General features: G+C 43.4%; 1 protein-coding gene across 5 annotated transcripts in view; it reads right to left on the reverse strand.

The window, feature by feature from the left end:
• Window positions 1–12316, reverse strand: part of mctp1a (multiple C2 domains, transmembrane 1a) — a 110420-nt gene that overhangs the window by 19080 nt on the left and 79024 nt on the right. For all 5 annotated transcript variants that reach the window (XM_079554165.1, XM_079554166.1, XM_079554168.1 and 2 more), the window contains one exon: window positions 3232–3288. In XM_079554165.1, coding sequence (XP_079410291.1) covers window positions 3232–3288 — 57 coding nt within the window. The remainder of the gene's footprint in view (window positions 1–3231; window positions 3289–12316) is intronic.

The following is a 12316-nucleotide window of genomic DNA, read 5'->3' on the forward strand; positions in this document are numbered from 1 at the left end:
TGAGGCAGCAGAGTAAAGGGAAGCATGTGCACGATCACATGAGCAGGAGGAGGAGAAACAGTGACATTTTCAACATTCTTTCTGCCTCAGTGTACTCGCTTGTTTGCTTTAACAACTCAGGCGTCCACATCAATTAGTGTAGATGCTGGACTTTCATTGAGATTAAGTGACTAATATTAGCGCGTGCTCACAAAAAGACACTTTTCACGTCTGCCCAACAATCTGTTAAACTGAAACACATGTGGCAAAAAGCCTGCAAGGGGTCCTGCGTGCAATGAAAAACAGGTGCACAACTTTTTGGCCATGTAATACCCCATTTAGCCTCTGGAGCAAAGGTTATCCAGCTAATAGCTGCCTTGTGGTGCATTGGGAAGAATGGCGCACACGGCAGAAAGTAAACATCTGGGACGGATTGTGCATACTTGCAACATATGCTTCAAGTTCAATTAAAATGAGGCCTTGGCACATTTATTAATCTTTTTTCTCTTTTTCTACGCTCCCTCTTCTTCCTTTGCTCCCCTATAGGCCTATATAAAAGAGCAATATTTTGACCTACCCTTCAGACTGGCTCATACTATCTAATGCCATACCTCATAGCTGGAGTCAAAACCTCATATCCAGTGCAAAAAGACCGAATTGTTAAGCCTTGGAAGTTCATTTGTTCTGCACTTAACCAGGTCTGATGGGGAAAATAGTTTGAACATGAAGAAAAGGGGATGATTGAGTGAAGGGTAGAAGGAGAGTGGGAGGAGAGAGAAAATGTTTGGCAGAGCCCAAAGTAAAATGCCCCCTTTTAACTCCTCTACAGCGCAAATGAAATGCTAACAGTCGAGGGGAGCAATGGATCAAAATGTATGAAGCTGGAGTTGGTAAATTGTAGCCTTTGTGGTGGCTGCGCTATCCGGCGTCCCAGCCCTGTGTGAGCGCAGAGAGCAAGGCCTTCTTATGTGGAATAATCAGTTTGGCTCCAAATCTGACACAGGCCGCACAAGCCGCCGCCGCTGCACCTCATTTCAATATGAAAGTCCAAAATGTTTTTCACATAATCTGCTGCTTTTCAAATGCATTTTTTTTCCTTCTTTTTTTTCCCTGAGAGGAGGTAGCAAATGCAATGATGGAGGACAGATGTAAAAGACGGGGTATAAAAAAAAATGTTCAAGGTTGCCTAGGCGCATATCTTCAGTCGGTGCCCCCTGTACACTCCGGCCTTGGAACTTCAGAGGCACCGAACTTTTCTTCAGTATCACTGTGGGAGAGAATGTAATGCTCACATATCTTTGTGCGCACATCATCCAGTGCGTTTGGCTGCCTGACTGATTGCCTGACTGGCTGGCGTAAGAGCACGATGACTATTAGACCATCTGGGGCAGTGTTTTTTTAACCCCTTTGTTGCGCACTTGCACTCCTGACCCATCGGAGAGAGCGCGGCGAGGGCTGGAGATGCCTACATTTCTACTGTCCTCGGGGCGAAACGAACTTTTAAAAATATCAAAATTGCTCGGCCTTCACAAAAAAAAAGAAAGAAAAAATCTCCATTGCAAACTGCCAGAACTCCTTCAAAACCCCAGACCATGCAAATTACCATATCTTAGCCTACTAACCTTTATATTGCTGGAGTGTGGCTGTGAGGCATCAAGTATCACGCCATATAATTCACAGGCCGGCTTCTTTCCATTCGAGCTTTCACAGTAAATTACCACGAGTCAAGAAGCAATTATTTGTCGGAGTTAAGCTAAATGTTTTAAAAACTTCACCAAACACCACGGCACCTCGTACAGTGACATACAGATTTGTTGCCCACTGAAATATCATTCCCAAGTGGAACATTGTGCAAAGTGCCGTACCCCATCCAGTCGCATTTGTCTCGGTAGCTGTTACTACAGTGCAAACGAGCGGAGGCAGTAAAGCAGCCACCTGTTGTTACCTGATAGTGTCTGGACAAGCCCAGATGCTGTTTTACTGGGACATAAAGGAGCTAAACAGCTAACTAAGCACTTTATATGGGTACATGCTCACAGGAAGTACTAACGCCGTGTCAATTCTACTGTGTGACAAAACCATACATGGCAACGGTCTGAAGGAATGTACATTAGTAGTTGATTTCAGCAACAAATAGGGCTCGAATTGTGGAAGATTCAGGAAGATATCAGGTGGAGATCACTTCAAAGACAATCTTTTAGGTTTTTACTACTACTTTGAGATCTTTCCTGCAGATAAGTTCAAATCACAAAAGTTCAATCAGTTTAGCGGTGACACTCAAAATAATATTTTTTTGGAGGTACTTGTCTCAGGCACATGTACAGCTTTGTCAGACAGCACAGAGAATACATTGTACTGATTTGGAATTACTTCCGCATTAGCAATGAATTAAAAAGTGCAGTATTTAGATACAGCACATGTGAGCTGTCTATCTTCCAAAAACTGCTGCGTTAGTAATAATAGCTCCGTGTAGCTCTGTTTTGGACACTTAGTCACTTAACCTCTTAACCCCCACCTGGACTGAACACATAAAAGCTTAAAAAAACAGCAACCTCAAAATAGTGCTGAAAACGTAAATAAATAAATAAATAAATAAATAAGTGACAAAAACGTGGCAAAAAATTCAACCAAAAAGCAATACAAAAGTGTATAACAAAAAAGTCACGATCACTTTTGTAGGTCTTAGCTTTCAAATGAGGCATTACACTGTTGCTCTATTGTTGAGAAGCTTTTAGATTTGGGTAAAGTCGAACTGGAGAAAATGCACTTGGTTAAGGTGGGGATTAAGAGGTTAACTTTGCATTACTCTCTGCCTAAGATATACAACTGAAGCCACAGCTGCCGTCGTACTGACTGACAGGGCCATGGCTGCCAATCCACAACAACTAATCACTATCTGGATCACACACCACCACACTCATATCTAATCCATCACGTAGCAAGAGTTAATGCACTACAGGACTAAACAGGCTTAGGGTACATTACTGTGGATCCAGAAGAACAGGTGAGAAAAGTGTCTACACCGACAAAGAGGAGTTTTCAAAAGGTGAAAAGGTTGTACAATCTTTGCACATGTGTTTACGCCTGGGGCCATAGAAAAGAAAAACAAGAAGGGCAGGGAGGAAGATGGAGTCATTTTGTGAGCGTTTCCGGTCTCTGCATTAGCTCCGGCCCCTCCCCAAGGCTAGTGTGCATGCGATAAATATGTGTGTTGTTTTGTGTGACTGCACTTTTGACACGAGACATAATTACCTTGTCATCTTTGTCAAACTCCTCATCTTCGTCCTCCAGCAGGTCCTCCACCGCTTGCTTGACAGTTGTGACAAACGAGAAAAGCAGAAAAGACAGAGAGAGAAGAAATAAAATGTTTACACAACTGCTATGATTCAGATAAACGTTTGAAAACACTGGGGTTAACGTCATCAAAATGCAGCCAGAAAGACGCATTAAAGCTGATTTGTTGCGCTTACGTCTGGCTAGCCTGTTAATGAGTATGGAATCATATTGGATTGCTAATATGTCAAGAGCTTTAGATTTTAATTTTAGAAGCATTCTGTTGTTCCAGTGTGTTGACACTTCTGGAAATGTAAGCAAATGCTCCGGCTTTGAATTTCTGATGGGCTAAGGATTAAACTCTATTCACTCAGTCAAATCGCCTCGCACAAAAGCCAATATTATAACATACAGCGGGAAAGAGACGGGGGAAAAAAACTCTCCCTCAGACAGTCGGGTTCTGATTGCTTGCGCGTGACCTTCTTGACCTCTGCAACCATTTCTCACCTAACTTTCGTATTCTCTTTTTTTTTTTTTTCACTGACGTTCACTGAATTTGACAGAAAGGTGCTCCCAGAGAGAAAACACAAGGGAGGCGCACGGTGACAAAGAGCAACTATGCGATTCAGTGGTTCATGGATAATGGAATGGAGCTTCAAAAAAAATCCAAAACCACACTGCGCTAGCATCAAGGAAAAGAACAAAGATTCCACCTATACTGTGTGCAGGCTTGGGAGGGCAGGAACAAAGAAAAGTGTTTTATTTACAAAAAGAGAAACATAGCATGCTAAATAAGGGCTAGAATCAAGCACAAAAAATGTCCTGGCCTTGGTCATAAACAGGGTCTTTCCTAAATTGTGATGCAACAACTAATCAGACTAATCGAGACAAGTTGACTGTTAAAGGAATAGGCCACCGTTTTTACATACTGAGATATGTTCTTACCTAACCTTACCCGAGTCAATATATCCCCGTCTTTGTCCGTGCACTCTGTCACGCAAACGGAGCACATACGCAGCCTCTCCCACATGTCATATAGCTCCAAAAAAGCTCACGATAGAAGCTACCAAGCTCTTCCACGTGTTCCCTATTATTATTACGTGAAGTGTTTTCATGCGAAGTATATTTACACAGAAATGTAACATGTCGATTTTATGAGCAGATAAAAAGGGGTACTATATTGTGAGGCGTAATGATACGAGGAGCAAAACGTCCGCGCAGTAACTCCTAAAGGTTATTGACGGAAGTGAGCGGGGGGAAGTCTTTAGGACAAAGACCAGACTGGTATATATTAACTCGTCTAAGGTTAGGTAAGAACATATCCCAGTATGTAAAAACGGTGGCCTATTCCTTTAAAGAGATCAACAACTAATTTAGTAATCGATAGTTAATTTACTGCACCACAATGTAATCTACCGTATTTTCCGGACAATTAGTCGTTCCGGACAATAAGTTGCATCACCTGAGCATGGAGGTGTAACCGCACTGTTTACAAGCCTCTCCCGGCAGCACGTTGTTCAAGCTCTCGTTTGTGAACTCGTTCCATTAGCTGCTCTAGCTTTTAGCCCATGATTAGCTCTTTGTTTTTTTTTTCAATGCATTGCGCCAAGGGGGGTTCGCTGCCGTAAACAATATGGCATTGCGAGCTGTCATCGAAGAGACAAATATTAATCTTCCAAATACCTTTAAAAAAAATCCAATTCCACTAAACCGAAGCTGAAGAAAATCTGTACATTTTTATCTACTGATTTTGAAAAGTCGATCAGGAAAAAAGCTCCCGTTAACCTCGTATGCAGTGCTTTGTAGTTCCGGATTACGTTTTTGATTGTTGGAGCAATTACGAGCACGGCAGAAGTTGTTTTTCAACTTTTTCCCCAATGTACGCAGACACTGGAGACAAGTAGGGTGAAGTTTTTTGCCCCAAGGACACAACGACCCACGACCTTCCGATCCCGAGACCCGCTCTACCACCTGCGCCACTGTCACCTGCAATGGTACAGGAGTAGCAAATACAGGTACACGGGCCTAGAGCACCTTCTAGTGACTGTCAGTGTGAAAATAACAAACATGTGGAATTATATATTTTTATATATAAGTCTCGCCTGAGTATAAGTCGCACCCCCAGCCAAACTATGAAAAAAGTGCAGCTTATAGTCGGGAAAATACGGTAAGTGGCACAACAAAAATGCAAACTTTCTGATTTTCATTTGTAAATGAATAAAAAGTTGACAATTAAAATGATTATCAGCTGCATTCCTACACTGTGAAGCAGATCAAACATACTGCTTGATATTGCAGTGCTAATTATGCATCTTGTGTACACGCAAAGTTCATTGTATCACAATCTCAAAACAACAGGCCACTGCTGCATCTCCAATCCACCCTTATTCTGTCAATCACGGCTCACCACTACAAAGTCACATTGTTGCTCTAAATTTACATAAACAGGCACCCATATCATACGCTCTACAGCTGTCAAACCAACCATTCTTCTATTCTTATGCCACCCCCAGTAAAGGGGAAAAAAAACTTTGAACGGTCCCAATATCACCATAATAACATAACCTCCTCCAGAATGGCAAAAAGTCGTTTAGAGAAATCCAAAAATCATTACTTAACAAGACAATAGCTTTTGTCCCTTTTTGTTTTCATTGGAATAAGGGGGAAACTTAGTGGCAGCTGACATAAGCTTCTTATGTAAATGCAGCTTCCCACACAAACAAAGAGGAGTTCAGAACAGGCTTGTGCAGTGCTGTGCGCCAGTGTACACGCTCTATCAATAGCACAAAGTCACTAGGGCAAAGCGCTGTACACGCCACACTCCTTCCTCCATCACTTTCTGTTATTCGCACTTCATTTCTGTCTAAACAAATGACACACTTTGCAATGCTTTATTGATACTTCACAGGATGTAAGAAGCAAATGGTCTTTTCAACAAGCAACACTGAGTTGCCTTGTGTAGGAAATGTGCAGTAAAAATAAACATGCCTTGCGTTGCGATCTAATTGAGCCCAGCGATATAACAACTAAAATCACATCCTCAGATTAATCAAGGAAAACTTGCAATTAGACAGGCTTTAATTATAGCTTTTACTTATAAGGTTTACAAACATAGACAAGATAGATCTTTTACTGTAAAATAACCTCAGCTTAAACAAAATATAAATGCTTTTCACTTGTCCTTATTCCAAAGCAGGTGCTGTTATTGCCACAGAATTGGCTGGTAGACCTGACCATTGTTGAGATTGCGATCGTGATTAAATTATAATTAATTGCACAACCCAAACATCTAATATCGGTAAGGTGCAAGGATAAGCCATTATTGTGTGAGCAAAGTGAGTATCTTTAATCTGTATTTTAAAGTGGAATCTCATATTCTCAACATAAAAAAGACCATACAAATATCAGAAGGGGAAAAGCCTGAGCGCAGCTGACAGTAAAGACTGACTTGTTACTGTGAAATGAAAACCTCCTGGCATCTTTGAATAAATGAACTATAACTGTTTATAAAGTCATCACAGTTCCCTCTCAAATCCTTTCATCCGTGCCAAAAAACAAACATAATGGATTCCTCCACACTGAGGCTTTACTGGGGCACGCCTGGCACATGCTCCTAACTTTAAACAAAGGCAACGAGCAGGAGCGGTGCGCTGAAGAAGCATGACCTAAAGAGGCAGAGAGAGTGATAGTGTCGTTTGTCTAACTCCGCTTCCCCCTGCTCCGCTCTGCTCTGCTCTCTCTCCCCTCCATCGCCTCCGGTTACAGGGAGCAGTCGTGTTCCCCGCAATGAGACACAGTGTAAAATTAATAAATAAAAAGACACGGAACATGTCATGTGCCCCGAAGATTGCCACGGCTAAATGCGTGCACTAAAGCTACTGTCTCTGTAAGGGAGGATATAAATTACCTTCTGCGCGCCTGATGAATTCCAAACATCTTTCTTTGTGCCCCTACCACTCTCTATTTGTCCTATTCTCTTCCTCTATTTCCAAGACCTGTTTGGTGTATGATATCATTTGTCTGCTTATCCCCCCATTATCATGTAGTTTGAATTACTATCATTACAGCATGCCAGCATCAAAGCCCCGCTGTCGACAGGATCACGTCGGGGCTGGCGTTGCCTGTAGAGCTGCTCCAGTCAATTCGATATCTACTGAGGCGGGGATTAACATATTCAGACCTATTCAAATGATACAGGAGCGATGCGGGCTACTCTTACAGATTACACTGCTTCCTGTAAATGCACACAGAGATGACGATAATATATAACACAAACAAGTGAAGCAATGACATTGAGTATTAAAAAAGCGTGTGAAAGCGTGCGTATATGTTTGCCCTCAGATATTTCCGAGACTTGTGGTGATATACTGTTCCCCTGTTTGGAAATGTCTCGCTGATATTTTTCTACCTCGTGCCCTCCCTGGATTTGAAACACACATTGTAAGATGACCGTCAGAGTGGGAGGGGATACATTATTTATGTCTGTGTTTCCCAACCAGGGGTGAGGACCAAACACTATTTACATATGTATCTTCCATTGTAGTAAATATAGTGAGTATAACAATGTTTTTGGTGGGATAATTTGAGCATGAATCATGATTAAAATGAAGTGTGATCATTTAAATCACTGCATTAATATCAATTTTCAGCTCATCAACAGTTCGTATTAATCAAAGCTTAAGAAACGCTAGGAATCACTGCATTACTGTATGTGTCAAAACTTTTTTCATTTATTTATTTGACCTTAATCTAACAAATCTAATCTAATCTAAGGAAGGTCCCACTGAGATTCAGAAATCTCTTTTTCATTGGATGTCAGTATTTTGGTATAATTTAGATATGAGGAAAACCAGCGTACCAAGAAAACCTGTGACTAGACATGGGTAGAACATGCAAACTCTACATAGTAAAGACTCACCTGGGAATTGAACCTTCTTGCTGTGAGATACAAGCTCTAACCACTGTGCCACCGTCACGCCCACACACTCAATAAATGCCATTTTTCCACTGACCTCGATATGTCAATATAATAATTGTAATTAAATGCAACAGTTGTCAAAGGCGCTGGTCTGTGTAGTCGCAGAGGCTGCCACTACGGCTTTGAAGATACAAGATATAGTGCACCAACATGCTGTGTAACAAGGTAATGGAGTCAGTGCTGCTTTTATAGGAGCAAACTTGACAAAAACACAAGTGCTCCTCAGAGAACCAGCAAAACCACAGGCTGAACAAGTGGCCACATCATTTTCACCCTCGTTTGGAAAGCCTCTGCACTCTCCAGGGCTGGACCTAGCCTCACAATCTCCACTCCTAACCTTCCCAATGACAGCTGCGGGGGGAATAGACGCCAAAGCAGACATCCTTGTGAACATGAAGATATACTTTCTCCTCCTGTTTTCTTCTATTGCTCCCTCTCCTTCCCTCCATCGCCCTGCTGCTCTCCCTCTTTGATACGTGAGGGGGTTTTAACCTCTCCAGCTGCTGAGCTTTGGCTGACTCGCGGGCTGGGGGATCTCAAGGCCCTATTTGGTATGCAATGTCCACCATGGCTATGTCTGTGTGAGGATGTGCGTGTATACTCCAACTACAGCGCCAACTGGGGGAGGGCTGCTCGTCTGATAAGGGCTGTTGGCGGAGTCTGGCTGACCCAAGCGGGCCCTTCACAAGCTGTCAGAGCCGCGGCCCTCAGAGGGGGGCCCTTCCATCTGCACTGCCCCAGCCAGGGCACACCCAGCAGGGGGCCAGATAGGGGCGAGGCCGGGGTGCTACACGAGCTGGAAGCTGGGGGTGGAGGTGAGAAGAGGGGCCTCCATATTCATGAAAGCATCGCCAAATCTGCGCCGGCTGACAAAGGCCTGTTTTTGTGATGCTTATTTTATAATCCATGCACAATGTATGTTTTCATTTGACAACAGATAAGCGAAACATGCACCCACACATAGCGGGGATCAGGTTTTCATAGGACCAGCACCACCTGATCGCCAGTGAATGCAGCACATTCAGTCCCATGTCATCTATTTGCGGCGACTGCTTTTGTTTTAAAAAATCCATCGCAGAACAGAAGCCGGTATGTACAGCACCTCTTGTGTGATCTGTTGCTCAAGGCTTAAACCGGAAAGTCAAGAATGGTTGGAAAGTGTAGACAAAACAACAACAACGCGCACACGGAGGCAGACATCATGAGCGGCTGATGTTGAGCAAAGAGTAGCGACAGTTACAAAGGTTCAGCGTAAGGCAAACAGAGGGGGGAAGAAGAGGCGCCGACAACAAGATGAAAAGAGGAGGCTGTGCCAGGATCCAGGCAGTGGCGTTCCTGATGCTCCCGATGCTCCCGTCCTGCCTCAGACTCTGCCCGTCGCCTGTTTCCCTGCCTCTCCGCCTGCCATCCTGTCTGCCAGTTTTTTAGCGGAGACGGAGCGGCGGTGAGAGGAGCCGAGACAATGCAGGGGCGGCACAGGGGAAATCAGCGGGGCACAGGCGCTCCCAGTTAAAAGTGACATGACCTTTTGATTTTGTCACCTGTCACCAACTGCCATGTCTGACTCGGCGCTAAGGAGAGCCTGCCATCCACCGCCGCATGCCTTTGCCTTTCTGTCGATCCAACTTTTTATGCGCTGTCTCCAGCTCCCGATCCATCTCGCTTTTCATAGTTTCTTTTCCTGAGTTTTGGGGGGTTTTATTGGGAAAACGTGGAGGAGTATCAGTGAAAGTTGACGCGCAACAAGCAACGGTTCTTTATTGTTTTGTTAAACATTTTATGCTTTTCTACCCGTTTCTTGAAGAGCGCCGATGTCAATGTATGGCTTTGTTTGTAGATGCACAGAAAGTGTTTCGAGATCAAAGTAAAGGATGCCAGTATAAAAATACAAATCGCCACAAGCCAGGAGGTCGTTGCATCTTTGCACCAAACAGACAGATTTGAAAGCATTTTGTAATAATGCAATGTTGGAGTACATCATTATACAGTCGTAACATGATTAAATTCTGGTGATGAAAACAGAGCAGTTGCCATATTTACTTTTCCAGAAAACACGCTTCAAGTGTGGATGTAAAGTGAGCTGGAAGCCAGTCATCTTCTTCACCACTGGAGACACGTCTGTGAGTGTGAAGTATCTGCAGGCCATTAAGGTCTTCTTCTCTGTAATGGCTTGGCGGATCCAGTGGGTGAATCTATGTAATGGTCTGAAGCATGGGATAAAGAGGATGGTCCTCCAGTGTGACGAGGCCTAATTGCCCGTCATCTTGTGGTAGAAAGAGACATCACTGTGTTCTGTATGTGCCCTCTACGACAGGCTGCACTGAAATTAACACCTTCATAACATCTGCTAAGGGTCTTCCTGGGCCAACAGAACAGCCAGGAAGCATTACTTTTGGGATGTGTCCATATTGGTTAATCTCAGCGCCGATCGTATGAATGTAGAAATCCAATACACTTCTGCTCAAAGCTACACACACACATTTGTACACATGGCTCGCAGGCTTTTTTTTCTCCCCCCCACCCCCCCCCCCCTCTCTTTTCCAAGCGGAGCTCACTGTCCTCTGGTTGACCGCGTTCAGCCATCTGACAGCCTCCCTGCAACAGGTCGGCGGAAGCGTACAAGGATCACAAACAAACCTAAAAGTTGAATTTGCTTTTGTTTATTTGTTTGGGTGAGCATGTAAAAAAAGTGAGCCACGGAGGTCGATGCAGCTACACCGGGGTTTACAGGTCAGGAGTCTTACAAGATAAGAGAAGGGCCGCGACCCCACCGCTGCATCGCCTTCCTTTAATCGCTTGTTTCTGAAGATGCACCGACTGCTCAGGAGATACCCGGTCAAGGTTGGGGCGAGGGTAAGGAGCACTGATCCAGGAAGTGTTTTTTTGCGAAGCAGCGTGTAAGCAATACAAGGCGAGGAGGTGACCCTGGCATGTGCGATACAGCATGTAAAGAACCGTGCGGTTGTTTATCCACCAGACCCGAAAGAAGCTCGAGGTTGACAATGCAAGGCCTTTCAGTTCATTAAAGAGTTCAGAATATTTTCAACCCCCCTCTTGCGAGTGAGTGAACCGAGATTCCTTTGGCGTTACTCTCCGTCAAGACTATTGGAAAAACCACAGTTCTCCGGATGCTGACCCTTCACATCCGCACAAAGCTTTAATTTGGTGTGTTGTTTAAAGTAATTAAAAAGCCTTCCCCCTTTGTTTTCTTTTTGATCTCTTCTCCGCAAGTACACAAAGGGAAACAATGAGCTGAATTGATAAAGGCTCATACAGTACAGTACAGTGCTATGTGGAAATCCTTAGCAGTTACTTAAAAAAACATGTTATAATAAGTAATGAAAAGTGATAGCATGCACACGCGAGTGGGTACCTTGTTCTCCATACCACACAACAGTACTTGGTTTAGGATATAAAAACACTGTATTGACACCTATACTCATAGAACCACAAAACTAAACTTGCCTCGATACTATACTGGTACAGTATAGGGTTAAAATTATTAAAATAATCTTGATCCAGCTTATATATATATATATGTATTTAACTGTATACGACACCCGACTCCCCTTCCCCTGACATAAAGAATACCAGGACTTGTGTTTAGTTAAATTCACAAGTCTTTAAGCAATTCTATACTCTTGGAAAACACTTAATTTGTCCAAACTCCGCACCTTATCTTCTCCCACTCAGGAAGCACTGACCAACGAGAGAACCCCCAACATCCAGCGTCTTAAAATTATTTGTTGTCACATTTTATATTGGAACTGGATCACACAAAAAGGGTCTGGAAGCAGAACTGTTCTCTCCTCTTTGCTAGTGTCCATTTGACCTGTTTCTGAGTACAACCAGATGAATTCAGGTTAATGGAAAGTGCGATATTCTCTTTATCTTTTTACACCCCTCGCTCAAACCTATACACAAGCGGATCTCTTCTCTTGCTCTGCTTTTTTTTTTTTGCATTGCCGCGCGCACAGTGAGAAACAGAAAAACAAACAGGAACATGACTCATGGGATTCAACGCGTCTAAATGCGCAGCAAACAAAACACAAAGAAATAACACATACATTACTGCATTATGGCTTT

The sequence above is a fragment of the Gobius niger genome (assembly GCF_951799975.1).
Source record: "Gobius niger genome assembly, chromosome: 1".
NCBI classification, from domain to species: domain Eukaryota; kingdom Metazoa; phylum Chordata; class Actinopteri; order Gobiiformes; family Gobiidae; genus Gobius; species Gobius niger.